The 15,152-nt window shown below is 35.9% G+C and overlaps 1 protein-coding gene and 1 pseudogene across 1 annotated transcript; one reads left to right on the top strand and one right to left on the bottom strand.

Annotated features, from left to right (window-relative positions):
• The first annotated feature begins 5,898 nt into the window (after nucleotides 1–5,898).
• Nucleotides 5,899–8,838, top strand: LOC144543962 (histone-lysine N-methyltransferase family member SUVH2 pseudogene; annotated as a pseudogene).
• A 172-nt stretch (nucleotides 8,839–9,010) lies between these two features.
• Nucleotides 9,011–13,628, bottom strand: LOC144543961 (uncharacterized). The gene is made up of 3 exons (XM_078292408.1): nucleotides 13,413–13,628; nucleotides 12,306–13,235; nucleotides 9,011–9,100 (listed from the first exon to the last, which is right to left on the bottom strand). Exons 2-3 carry the CDS (start codon nucleotides 13,218–13,220, stop codon nucleotides 9,011–9,013), a joined length of 1,005 nt encoding a protein of 334 aa, XP_078148534.1. The 5' UTR covers nucleotides 13,221–13,235; nucleotides 13,413–13,628.
• Between the last annotated feature and the right edge of the window lie 1,524 nt (nucleotides 13,629–15,152).

The following is a 15,152-nucleotide window of genomic DNA, read 5'->3' as shown; positions in this document are numbered from 1 at the left end:
CCCCGTAATGTCACTTCCATTGACATTCACCACTCTCCTATGCGGCTATGCCTCATGCTGCCTACTCTTCTCACCACCATGTCTTCCCTCTTGGCACTCTGTTGACTCCTGACCTTCCTATCTCGTCTCTCTCTCTCTCTCTCTCTCTCTGCCCATGATAACATGGCTGCTCCTATGACCTATAGCAACCTTGACAGCTCTTCACCCTATCGGCGTCAGAACCGGACACTACTAGCACATCAGCCTTTTCTTCATTACAACGAAATCGAACCCAACCTAGTTCAGCAAAGCTCACTACTTTGTTGTGTTATTGATCGATTTGTTACTCTTACCCTTATGTCTATGTACCGTGGCGGTGAGTGGTGATTATGTAGCGGAGGTGAAGGAGACTAACGCTCTCACATCATTCTCTCTATCTCGGGTGCCGACTGAATTTATTAACCGGTAATGTAAACTCTCTCGCTATTTCTCCTCCTTGTGTTACTACTTGTATTAATTTTGATTGTGTTAGTATGTTGGTCAATTAGCCTTTACTCAAACTACTTGTTGTTCCAAGTCTGACTATAGCCGATTGATTTTATTGACACCTGCCGAGTTGATATCGCTGATTTTTCTATCATTGCAAATTCGTTCCATTTTCGATCTGATTGGACGTTGTAAGACTTGGATATTTACTCTTGATAATTTCTAGCTTAAACTTTTTGTTGACACCTTGTTCAAATTTATTTGGATGACTACATGTGACATTAATTCTTTTTTTTGTTGATTGCTTCCTGCTTCTAAACCTGTGACATAAATTGTTCTTGCTTTCTCTAAAATAAATGAGCATAATGATTAATGTTACTGTTAGTGCTTCTTGATCTGAGCTTGACTCTAAACCTTTGATAAATGTATGAACTAGCAATTAAACACTTCACTACACTTGATTTGTTGTTAGGATAGTCTAGAGTTGTGATTTGCTTGTGTTCTCCTATTAGTACCACATGTACCATAGCTCGGATATACCCTAGATATTATATACAAGTTGAATTCCTTGATGCCTTGCTCTAAATTACATTTTTACACCTACCTACACACTAGTATCAGTTGATACGATCATTCTCTGGTATACTGGTATGCGGTTCTGAGTTTCCGGAGTCATTTATGCAATTTTTCAGCATTCTGCACAGTCTGGTGTTATTCTGTAACGTCTCGAGGCCTTTTATGTAAAATTCCAGGGTTCTGTACAGCTCTAAGTGGATTCTGGTAAATAACGGGGTGTGAAATGCAAAAATTCGAGTCTGACAAGGTTCAAGGACTAAACTGTGACAGAAAATAAAACTTGTTTAGAAAACAGTCCCTGAATAGAGATCTCTTTGTGACAGGATGTTAAAATTTGTATAATAAACCTTTTCTAGTGGGAATTTCATAGAAATATTAGTTTTAAAATGTAGAAAATTTTAGTAATGATCTTGGACTACTATTTTGATTTCGGGAAATATATTTGAAGTTTATGTCATAAATTTTAAGTATGAATTATCATTAGATCTAATAGTAAATAGAACTTAATAGAAAAATATTTTAAATAAAATATGAGCTTCGGCTCTTCTGGACACGGTTCAAGAATTTGACATAAAAAGAGACCAAATTTAAGCAAAGTCACCCTTATCCTTTGCTGCCGAGATTAGGAATTTGAATTATAACATGATTAACTATAAGGTGATATAAAATTATGTGCATGTTTGATTATATTAATAACTATACTATAATAAACTAAAAACGAAATTAGTAATAAATATACAATTATTATATTTTTAGTAGAATATTAGTATTAGGGATTGTTAAAATTATAATATAATTTTTGAAACCGAATTTCGATCGACTTAAATAATTATAATTGCTTTAGAAATCAAAGTAGATATGTAATTAGGATATATTAATTAAGTAGAACACATGTAAAATTTCTGTAACTCACAAATAATTATTTTACGAATATTTCGACATTTGAAATTTTACAAGCAATTTATCTTCAAATTAAATTATTAAAAATATAAATTAATTTAGGATTAAACTAGATTAATTTAGATCAAAGTGAATGATCAATATCTAACGAACTTATAAAAATTTGGATTTATGCTAAGCTCGATGGCATGAAAGTAAATAATTAATATATGACAACTCGAATTAGTCAGACTGACTGAATCAGTAATTTTATAAAATCGAAATAATCGAGAATTTGACTTGCATATTAATTGGGATGAGGGTTAGAATAAAATTAGCGCAGATTTAATTAGTTTAAATTATGTGATCACAGATCAGTCAACTCCGTACGAGTCCGACTAGTGGACCGATCCGACTGACCCGCAGTTCGGAGCATACGCGGAGCACACTGATTATTAGCGACAGAGACTCCAGCCCCCTCAGGTGTGAGATATCTTAATTATTTTCTTTCGGGGGTGTACTCTTACCAGTCAATCCATCTGACCTGACATCTGCACTTTATTTTAAGTAGTTGCATTAAAACTGTAGAGCATGTTTATCCTTTTCTGCACTATAGGTAGAATTGCATAAGCCCTGAAAAACCTGAATTTACTGTATTGTAGGAGTAGAGTAATTAAATAATACTATATTTATATTATTAGAATATTAGGATACTAGTTTGTCTTCTTCTCGTGGAGACAATATATTATTATTATATTATGTGCATACGCATGCATTGATGAGAGCAGAGCCGAGTGACTTCGTTCCGTCTTGGTGTCACTTGGCATGGGACGACCCGACAACCACTGAGCTGAGGGTCACTTGATCCTTGGATGGCTTTAGGATTTATATTATATGTATAAACTTGATTATGTATCATTTTCGATCATTTTACTATTTGACGTGAGCAGTTCCGTTCTCGAGTTCTGTGGCACGATACGATTCGGGAATTTATTCCTTCCCTACATTAGGAGCTACTTTTGCCTAGAATGGAAGTTCCCAAGGTCCAATGCGGGTCTTGAGGAATGAAGTGCAAGTGCACAAGGTCGACGAGCCTTGGTGCACGGGGTCGAGCTCGAGTCGAGCCCCTGATGTCCTATTGGTCTGGCCGGACGGTAGAATTCTCTCTTGCTTATGAGGGAAGAGATTAACTTTTTACGACTTGCATTGTATGATTTCTCCTATTGGATATGTTTGGGTGATGAATCGTTAGGCGAGATGACACACCGGATTTTGATATAACCATCGGCTAGTGTGCTGTTCTTGTGGGGCAATGCTCGATGTCACTAGGCAACGTGTATCATTGCACTCTGATCACAGTCCTTAGATTATATTGCTGGATCTTGTTATCCTATTGGCACGGCACGGGGTGATTTACTATATCCATATTACTATTATTATTATTGTATTTGGGCACACAGTGCAAGGAGTACTGGATTCCGACTTGATTTATATCCGATATTACACTTTGATTTTATTTTGGGTTTATTTCACATGTTGGCATAATAGAATAATCGCATCATGACATCATTCAAAAGTATTATAAATTATATTAGCTATTGATATAGGTTCACACATGTGCATATTTTAATTGTATTCATTTTATAAATAAAAGTGTTTTGACCTTAGAGGATCCCTGAGGGGATAATTCTGGGTCACATACTGGGCGATTCGTCGCTCACTCACAAGTTGTTTCGTGGGTTTTAGGTACAAGTTCTGGCGGTCCGCAGCAGGAGATGTCAGGAGCTGTCCCCGAGGGCCACACTACTTGACCTAGTTAGGGTTAGGCTTTTTATTAGATTTACGAGTCCTGTATTTCCTATGTTATATATACGGGCTCGATAGATCATGTATCCCCTTCTATAGATGGTGTTATTTGGATACGAGATGGATCGAATTATATGTTATGTATGTGTATGCTTATTTATTTGCTATGTGACTGATGCTTGATATTTATATTATTTTGCTTCCGCTGCTGTTTGATTTATTATTTATAATTAGCCTTGCGTGCTTAATGATTAATTAAGCACAAGGCGAGGTTGATCACACATTAATCCAGAATTCCTAGTTTGGGGTGTGACAGTTATCGTTTCACCTCTTGTAAAATATATACTGGCATGACAACGTTTCACACCGACATTTTTATTTTTACCCATTCTTTAATATATTTTTATTTTTACTCTATCTATTTTGAGAATTCTTTTTGAAAAACAATCATTAAATAAATTAAAGTTTTTGTTTTTTTTCAAAAATAGTTATCACTTTTAATAAATTAAATGTACTAGAAATATCACAATATTTTCTGAATTACCTAGAAGTGATTTTTGAATCGGGATCAATAACTCACAATCCAAACATTTTTTTTTTTTCCAATAACACATAAATATATTAATTTTTCTTACAGCCGCGAAAAATTCGGCCTGAAAAATATTGATCCGGGTTATTTGTTGCAGTCTTTCTAATAAATCAAATTATATTGTATTCCATCTATTTTCAAAGAAATATATTCAACATTTCTAATATTTTAATACAAAAAAAAATTATGTTTAAAAAAAAAAAATGCACAAATTCGATTAACCAATAACCGGACTTAAATCAAATTTCCGGTTAATGGTTAACCGGACTATTTCAAAGGGTCCGGAAAATTGATTTGAGTCCGGTTATTGGTTAACCGGTTTGGGTAGTTTTGCAATTTTAATAGCTAGTTAGTTATTTTTTAAAATTTTATTCATTTTTTGAATATATATAAAAAAATCGGGTGCCCTCCCTTTTGCATAGGTTGACACATATATCCTTTTTAGCAAGAAGCCAAGAACCAACAACAAATGGTAGTCGTGTATAGAGAAGGAAATACGTGACACGTCATGACGTGACGTGACAAACACGTCGTAATTTGTTTGCGTGACGTGATTAATTTTTTTTTTCACGTGACATGATTAAAATAGTAACAAATGGTCACGTCATACGAATGATCACGTCACATGTAGTTATGCCGTGACCATACGTGACATGACGTAAATTAGTCACGTAAAACTTTTTTTTATATGTTAATTTAAATTGTTGAAAATTCAGAAAAAGATATAAAAAAATTATAAAATTATAAAATAAGTAAATAATGTTGCAAATTTTTGTTTTTTTAGGAAAGGCCATTGGACATTTGATATTAGTTTAAAAATTCAAATTATAAATATTTATGAGACTAAACTAGAGAATAAAAATAAGTGAGTACCAGTATCACTGAACCTACACTAAAAAAGAAACTTGGATATTCTATACGTACAAAAAAAACTGGATACTCTATGTTTCAACCGTGACGTTATGTGATGTGATTGGTTCGCGTAACATGACGTGTAATTTTCGCTCGAATGAGATCACGTCATGCGGCACGCAAGCCACGTCACATAATCGATACGTGTGATGTGACGTGACGTAATTGATCACGCCATGGCTAATTTTCTTTCTAGACGTATACATGTACATAAACTAGTTAAAAAAAACAAATGTAGAAAGAAAGGGAGAGGATGGTGCCGCTTTAGTTTGCAACATTTTGATATTGAAATCGGACATCTGAGATAACTCAAATTTTGATATTGAAATCGGACCGTTTGATTAGAATTCGGATCAATGGAATGCACGGGATCCCTTAAATATTTGTATCAAACAGATTGGACGGTCCGGATCTAAACTCAAGTGTACGTTGGACTCCACTGTTTCAGACAAAACTGAAGAGTGAAGAGTGAAGACTATCTGGAAGGGCAAACTTGTAAATAGCTATAGTTTGTAATTAAGTTTGTTGGTAGTTAGTTAGATAATTTCTGTTGTAATTGAAGGTCTATATAAACAGACCTGCTCTGAGAAACATTCAAGATTTTGGAATACAAGAATTCAACATTTCATAATTTCAGCACTTCCTCTGTCAGCTCAAATCATCCCCATCTAATGGCAACAGCCTCTCAGAAATCACCCAAGCTCCTCGACATCGTCTTGCCTGATCAGCTCCAACACCACGCACCGAGCACCATACAATTCCAAAACCCGACCCCTAAGCCCAATAGCATTCTTTCACCTGAGCTTAGCAACATTCGATCAAATCATATTGCTCCATCCGAATCCGACAATCCTGACGAGGACCTCACTGCTTACAGTTCTTCTCTCACTCAGGGAGATAATGACGAGAATGCCCTTGCTCTGGTGGAAAGTGCTATGGAAGAATCGCCAATGAAACGTGACAGAAAGCAGTTCAAACAACCAAAGGAGCTCATTCAAACTAATGCTAGGTCCCAGGAAGAGATGTTACAGTGGCGTGCACTGAATCGCGGAGTAAGAATCACGTATGAATCACTACGGTGCCACTACCACCTTGAGTACATCACAGACCCACATGTCAGGAAGGCAACTAAATTGGACCGCTCTGACATGCATGCATTCAGTGAGATGCGCAAGCTTGGGTCGCAGGTGATACAGTACATGCGGCCTGATGACCAGCGGATTCTTGGGCCCATACCAGGGGTCGAAATCGGTGATATTTTCTTTTACCGTGCCGAGCTGAGCCTCCTTGGATTGCATGGTCCAACCCAGGCCGGCATTGGTTTTGCACCATGTTCATTTGTCGAAGAGAAGGAGCCGATTGCAATTAGTGTCGTTGCTTCTGGTGGCTATGAAAATGACAGAGAGGTATAATAACACATTTTGCTGCATTGGTTTGTTATCTTAGAAACATGTGATTAGGTAAGGTCAAGTATATTATATTTCTTTGGAATTTGTTGCAGTGATGTACAAGAAACAACAAGAAACATAGTTTTCTGTTAGGATACAGTCATTACTGGGGTTTAATCCAGGATATTTTTCTGAGCTCTCTCTTTAAGTACTTTTGGTTCTGTTCTTTCTGTGTTAAATTTAAGTATTTGTTCCAACTAAGTTTTCTATTAGCAGGTGGGGATAAAAAATGATAAAGCAACCCTTTGTTTTTATAGGCTTCAAAAGTTGCTCTTGGTTATTTAAGGATACCAAATTGAACATTCAATCTCTACCAAGATGAGTATTTAGTGCTTGATTACTAGTATTAGTGCTCTTAAGAATTTGATTAAGTATTATTTTTCAAATTCCATAAAAAAATTAGCACGCTGTACTATTAATACTGAATTTACATGTTGATTTGATAGGAGATAATTAATGTAGAATGTTGCAATGAAGGAAAAAAAGAGAGTTCTTAATCAAATTCTTAAGAGTGCTAATACTGGCAATTAAGCACTAAATATTCGTGTTGATAAAGATTGAATGTTCAATTTGGTATCCTTACATAACCAAGCACAATTTTTGAAGCCTAAAAAACGGAGGGTTGTTTTATCATTTTTTATTCCCCACCCGCGATTTGAAAATTTAGTTGGACCAAATTAAATTAAATATAAACAGAACCAAACGTATTTAATGAGAATGAGTTCATAGCTATGAGTATTCTGAAGCATATAGTTTCAGGAACCAGAATGGATGTGACAGAAACCGTAATAGACCCTGCACCCTTCCAATGGATCAGTACTGGCTTTGTTTCAATTGCATCATAGCAGTTTCCTTGACTTCAGTACAGGGCCTTCCCTTTGTTGTATGCAATTTCTCCCTCAAAATAGCTCTGCTCTATTTGGTATAGACAGGTGCATGGGGCATGGTAAAGTTGGTGTAAATGCAAACTCCATCTAATGCCCTTTCTCTTAATTTTTATGACAGTGTGGAGACGAATTGTTATTATACACAGGAAGTGGTGGTAAAAGCCGTAAAGACTCTCATGTGTCAGCTGACCAGAGCCTTGAGAGAGGCAACTTAGCTCTAAAGCATAGTATGAAGTATAGAACTGAGGTCCGTGTTATCCGAGGTATGCAACTTGCGGTCAACTCTAATCGGAAGCTCTACGTGTATGATGGCTTGTACAGAGTTATTGATTGCAGGCCTAACAACAGTGAATCTGGCTGCCGTTTGTACCAATTTATATTGCAGCGTATTCCGGGACAATGCCAATCAGGAAGTAAAACAGTTTGTATTGCTGCTGAGACAAAAACTAAGTTGGCTAAGGGAACCGTACCATCAGGGTATGTAAACCCAGATATATCTCATAAGGAGGAGGCAATGACAGTACCATTCTTTAATGATGTAGACAATAAGCAAGACCCCATGTTGTACCAGTACTTGAAGTCCCCTAAATACCCCTCTTCATCAAAACAGTCAGCTATGATGGGATGTGAATGCCACTCCAATTGCTCTGACAAGTGCTCCTGCAAAGATAGAAACGGTGGTACATTTGCATATGATAACGGGATTTTATTACAAGGCCGACCGGTCGTGTATGAGTGTGGGGATGGTTGTTATTGTCCTGCCACATGTTCTAACCGGGTAAGTCAGAAAGGTTTGAGGTACCTATTAGAGGTGTTCAGGTCAACAGATAACAAATGGGGGGTACGGTCTCTTGACCCAATCCCGGCCGGCACATTCATATGTCAATTCAGTGGTGATGTGGTTTCGAGAGATATGGTTAAGCCAGGTTCAGAATATCAAACAACTCTGATTGACCCAAGAAAGTTCCCTCCAAGGTGGCATTACTGGGGGGACCTATCTGCTGTCTTTCCTGAGTGGAAGCCAACTGAGACACCATCTCTGGAGGAACAGCCGGGTTACCTTTTGGATATCTCAAAAAGGCGCAATGTTGCGAGCTATATTAGTCATAGCGAGGCCCCAAATGCATTTATCCAATTTGTGCTGTACTCGCATGACAATGTTAAGTTTCCAAGAATGGCAGTGTTTGCAATGGAGAATATCCCCCCTCTGAGAAGTATCACCCTCGACCATGGTTTTTTGAGTAAATGTTGGAGGTCAAGCTACCCAACTATTTAATATTCACAAGGGATTCCTCCATCAATGTTTCGAAACTACAACTCTTACACGTAAAGGTTGGTGATTTATTCATTCTTTTTATTTATTTATTTGAGATCGTAATTACTGATTATGAATGATACCCCTTCTAGGAGCAGTGCAACTTAATACCAGCTAAAGTAGCTATTGTTTTTCATATCGGTTGTTTCACTATCCATGATTTCGGTACAGCGGACTGGTACCTTTCTGGAGCACTGTAACTATCACCATTGAGTCCATCGAGCTTCGTATTAATTTCAGGATTTAGGTTATTACAGTAGTGTCCAATTGAATTTGGGTTAAAAAAAAATTGGATTAACTTGACATTTCAGATAAACTTTGTTAGGTTGAACCAGTCACCTATTCAGGTTATTCTGGTAGACTAGACCTGTTTCTTTTATCAGTGCTTGAATTTGCTTGAATTTATTTTATATGCACTTCTATATACATTCCTGTGATATTATCTTTTTGTTTGTTGTAATCAGTTGTATTTTAACCTTATAGCAGGAATGCAGGATGCAGCGGCCAAATTGGATCTAGCTCTCTGTTGTTGTTAAATAAATAGGAAACACAATTAAAACCCTTTCTCTTTTTTTTTTTCTCTTTCTGTGTCATATCAGGGTGTATGATTTTGTTGTGAGTGGTTGTAATTTTGTTGCATGGTGAATCAGCAGGATTTCTTAAATCTGGATCGTGAAAGTAAAACTAATGAGAGAAGATATATAATACTTGTATTCATTGAAATATGATTTTTTAGAGAGGTTACATATTTGCATCTTGATTATTTGCGCCGTTCAGTGCTGGTTATGGATTTCTCGTTCTTTTGCTGGTTGAGTTTGGAAATGCAGGTGTCCATTAGCATATATGAAGCCTTTTTTGGCCTCTTTTGTAATCATCCTGTTTTTATTTTTAACTTTTTTATCATTTCTTAGGGAAATGGCAAATTGTACCATATTATATTATACTGATGGGTGAGGGTTTTGTTCAAATGACTTTGGACAAAGTCTCATCAAAAGTCAGATTTAAACCGTCCGATTTGTATTAAAATTCGTATAAACATTTAGATTCAAGGAGCTATTTAAATTTTTAAGTTTTAAATATATTTGCACGAATCTCAATGCAAATCTCACGTTTAAACTTAGCTAGGTAATAAAAAGCTCAACTTTATTTCTCAAATTTTAATTTAAAAAAATCAGATGTCAGAGAAAACATTGTAATTATTGTTCAAAATAAAATTGATTACACATTTTGAATGATATTTGTTTTAGAGATTTAGGAATTGAGAATAGTTTTATTGCACACATCTCAAAGTAGAAATTGTTTTCTCAGTGACAACTTTGTTTTCTTTTCAGAATTCAGTCGGAAATGACAACTAAGATCGGTTGTCAATAAAAAAAAATATCAATTATTAATGAAGTGTAAAGAAAAGTAAACACTCATTTTTCGGCCATTTTTATTAATACCCAAAAAAAAAAACATTTTTACAATAATAACCTGACAATTTTTTTTTTTTTAAATCTGACCAGACCGCCGGTAATTGGGGCGGTCCGATTCCATACCAGACCGCCAGGACCCTGGGCGGTCCAGTAGGGACCAGACCGCCGGTAATTGGGGCGGTCCACTATGCTGCCAGATACCCGACCCGTTAGCCCCCCCTCCCCTTCTTCCTTTCTCTGTTTACCGAACCAGAACGAAAAAAAAAAAGAAAAGCGCAGCGCCGCGCCCCCCACCCCGCCCAGCTCCGCCACGCCCGCCCAGCTCCGCCACGCCCGCCGCTCGGCTCCGCCAGGTGCACTCTCTCTCTCTGCTGCCCCTCTCTCTCTCTTCTGCCTCTCTCTCTCCCTCTCTCTCTCTTTCTGCCTCACTCTCCCTCTCTCTCTCTCTAACCAATTTTGAATATTTTTGCCCCTCTCTCTCTCGTAGGGGTGTCTTTGTGGTACATTGATCGTGATTTGGTGCTTTTGGGAAGGTTTGGAGGCGAAGCGAAGGATCTCGAAACCGACCGCAACCCGCTGACTCGTTGTGTGTTCAAGCTATCTCAGGTAATTATCTAAATCAAAACTCGTTATGAATTGGTTGTTCCGAATTGCTTGTGACCTTCCCGGGTTGTTGATTTTCCCGGAAGGCGACCCGATTAGGGTTTAGGGTTTGGGTTAATTGGTTAAATTTGTAAATGAATTGTGTTAATTGGTTGGTTTTGTAAATTAATCGGTTGAATCTGTAAATTAATTGGTTTAGTTCGTAAGATTGTTGTTGGTTGAATTTGTATGGAATTGGGGCCATGACTTTGTTGTTGGGCTATATTTGAATAAAATTAGTTGGATATCGGCTTTAGAATTGTAAAATTGTGGTCGAATTTGTCGAATTGGTTAAAATTTGGGTTATTAATAAAAATTTATGGTTAGGGTTTACGGATAAAAACTCAAATTGATAGTTTAGGGTTTTAAGAACAAAATTGATAATTTTTAAGAATTTGTAAGAATTGATTAGGAATTATAAGTCATAACTCTGTTAAATTGTATGTTTATGGAAGCTTCTCCTTTAATAACTATTTATGTATCTATTATTCTATTTATGCACTTGTAATTGGTTATACTTATAATTTTAAGCCTTATATATCTGATATGAGGACCCTACTATTTGTAGCTTGGATTGACCACTTAAATACAAATATTAATATATTATATCATTTAATATAATGGTTCCGAATATTCTTAGGAAAATCATAATTTTTTTTTATATTATGCAACATTGTTGTTTGAATTTAGAAATTTAAAAATTGTAAGTATGTTATTTAGTTAATTATTTTTTAAATATTTCTTTTAATTATTTGTAAAAATTGTAAATATTTCTTTTAATTAATTTTTAAATATTTATTTTAATTATTTTTAAAATATTTATTTTAATTATTTTTAAAATATTTATGTCAATTATTTTTTAAATATTTTGTTATTATTTTCTAATTAGTCGTTGATTACTGTACAGTTAGTATTTAATTACGCACATAATTAGCCTTCCTAATCAATTACTGTACAGTTAGTATTTAATTACGCACATAATTAGCCTTCCTAATCAATTGTTGTCACTTGAAACCCTAGTTATAATGGCACCCAAAGTTGGAAAAAATAGAGGAAGAACTGAAACCGAACGCGAAGCAAAAAGAGCACTCATTAATAATTTTTGGACGGCTGAAGCCTACGCGATGCGGAATTTGGAAAGATTGTTTTCACCCAAAAATAATGAAGAATTTCTGAGCACTCTTGATTCATCAATTAGAAAAATGCTGATGGAAGGCTGGGTGGACAGGGTCCCTCCACCTGGATGGGGACAGTGCTGCTTATGTGAGCTGAAGGGAGATATGGTGGATATGTTCTTCTGTTATAAATGTGGCAAAGCTGTTCATCTATGTTGGTATAGACTTGCCCTGGGGCAAGTTCACGATTGTATACAACACGAGGACCAAAGAAACTAATGTCAGCCTCTTCAAAAGCTGTGGTATCGTTGAATGTGGCGACAGGATGCCTATTCCCTCGACCCCTGATTGGGAATTTTTCTTCCCTGGACAAACCTGGTACATTTGCATCACCATCTGATAAGTCATCAGATTCCCAAATTCCTTGGTATTCATCTCCGGTTTCCATTTCTCTTTCCGGTATGGCATCAATAGCATCAACATCAATATTAGTATCATTTGGATTAACGGATAACTGTATCGGTAATGACTCTGGTATAGCTGGAAATGTAGGGATTATGGGTGTCTGTCTGGGCGGTGGTGGTGGTGGTGGTACAACTTCAGTAAACTCACGGGAGTTATGGTACCCCGGGTTGTCATAACAGGGACTGTGGTACCCCTGGTTGTCATGAGGGGAGTGGTGGTACCCCTGACTGTCATGAGGGGAGTGGTGGTACCCCTGGCTGTCATGAGGGGAGTGGTGGTACCCCTGGCTGTCATAAGCCGAATTGTCATAACCTGAAGGTCCAGCAGGGGGAGCCCTAGAAGGTCCAGCCCCAGCCGCACTAAAAGGTCTAGCCCCGGCCTGGGGAACCCTCCTGGAATATAAGTCTATCATAGCGACCCCCCTAGACTCAAATTGTTGGTACACAGCCTTCCACAACTCCTCATCTGTTATAGGAAAACTCACAAAGTAAGGTCTACCCGCCCCAGCCCGTTGTGTGTCAATTCGGGTAGCCAATTCTAATTCATACCGGTCGGGGTTCACACCAGTCTTTTCATATACTAGTTGCTTAAGTTCAATAAATGTGGTTCTTTCATTAACCTGCAAGCCGAATGAGGCATCTTTCGAGTAATACACGCCATCTGCACCCTTAATTAGCCTACCGCCCACGTACAGTGCAACCAGCATTTTGTCCTTAACAAACTACATTTAAAAAAAAACATTCATAAGAATTACAGTATAATAGATTCATTATTTTTTGGAATTTAAAAGTTAATTATAATATTACTTAAAGCCTAATTTATAGTTTTTACAGACTGCGGGTATAATAATTATTAATTAAAAATTAAACATAAAATAATTAAATAAAAAATAATATACCTGTAGCAATCGCCTCTAAATCGCTTAAAATCGCTTCAAAATCGCTCTCTCTTTCTTCTCTGTGGTTTAATAAATGATACTGTGCTAGAGAGACAGCAGACAGAGCTGCTATATGGCAGCATAGTGGACCGCCCCAATTACCGGCGGTCTGGTCCCTACTGGACCGCCCAGGGTCCTGGCGGTCTGGTATGGAATCGGACCGCCCCAATTACCGGCGGTCTGGTCAGATTTAAAAAAAAAAAAATTGTCAGGTTATTATTGTAAAAATGTTTTTTTTTTTGGGTATTAATAAAAATGGCCGCTCATTTTTAGAAGCTTCTCTCTCACATCTTTCGCTGTTTTGAGCTCTTTTAAAAAAAATCTCACCACTTCGCTGCTTTGAGCGAAAACGGAATTTTTTATTCATAGTAATTATAAAAAAAATGTATGAAAATAGATAGAGTACTTCGTTTTCAACTAATATAGAAAGATCGTCAGCACGGATCACGATCCAACTGTTTATGGATCGTGGGCATTCACAATGATCCATCTTTTTTTTTTTCTTTTTTAAGATGGATTGTTGTCAATGCCCACAATCTATAAAATGTGGATCGTGATCTGTACTGACGATCTTACTATATTGGTTAAAAACGAGATACTCTATGTATTTCCGTACATCTGAATTTTATAATTACTATCAATAAAAAAGTAGATTGACACAAATAGTAGATTAAAAAGTAGATTGACACAAATAGTAGATTAAAAAGTAGATTGACATAAATAGCTGGCTGTTAAAATCTACACCTAATGTATTTCAGTTATATTAAAAAGTAGATTGACACAAATAGATTGGAAAATAATTGTATGTCTTCAATAAAGTAATTGAAAAAAAAATAGATTGGAAGATAACAACTATCTATTTTTTGTCTGTATGTACTGTAACATTATTTAAAAAATATACATATGATATTAATAACTGAAAAAATATTCAAAATTAAGCATAAGCTATTTGAAGAATATAGATTATTTTGCATCATATTGATAGCATTTTTTTGGGAGGAATATAAATTAAGTGAAGAACAAATATAGTATTTTAATAATTAAGTTAGGAAAGATAATTAAATAAGTCTAAAAACTACAATCTTATATAGATTATTTGGAAATTTATTCAATCAAATTAAGACATCTATAATAATATTCTGAAATATTATTTTATTTAAGTGTTTTGAAATCTACAAATATTTTGAAAATCAGAAAATAACTAATTACAAAATTCTGAAAAGTAATATATGGTACGCATCTGTTAGAATTTTAATCATAATTGTTTTTGTCATAATTCAAAATGAGGAGGGTTCAAATGCACCCAAAATTTTGTGCATCCAAATGCACCCTATCTTTTTTCTCTGTTTTCAAAGTCCGAATAGTCAATCCGAACCGTTAGATGCGATCTATATATTAAGATGTGATTGGAGACCAAATTTTACATTTTTTGAAATTTTTTTACTATTTATTAAGCCACTTTGAAAATCGCTGATCCAATGGTCCAGAAAATATAAAATCAGCGATTTTCAAAGTGGCTTAATAAATAGTAAAAAAATTTCAAAAAATGTAAAATTTGGTCTCCAAGCACATCTTAATATATAGATCGCATCTAACGGTTCGGATTGACTATTCGGACTTTGAAAACGGAGAAAAAGGATTTGAAATATAGAGTGCATTTGGGTGCACAAAAATTTGGGTGCATTTGAACCCTCCTCATTC

This window comes from Carex rostrata, chromosome 25 (assembly GCF_964058835.1).
Source record: "Carex rostrata chromosome 25, lpCarRost1.2, whole genome shotgun sequence".
Taxonomy (NCBI): domain Eukaryota; kingdom Viridiplantae; phylum Streptophyta; class Magnoliopsida; order Poales; family Cyperaceae; genus Carex; species Carex rostrata.
This window is presented reverse-complemented; position numbering and strand designations above follow the sequence as displayed.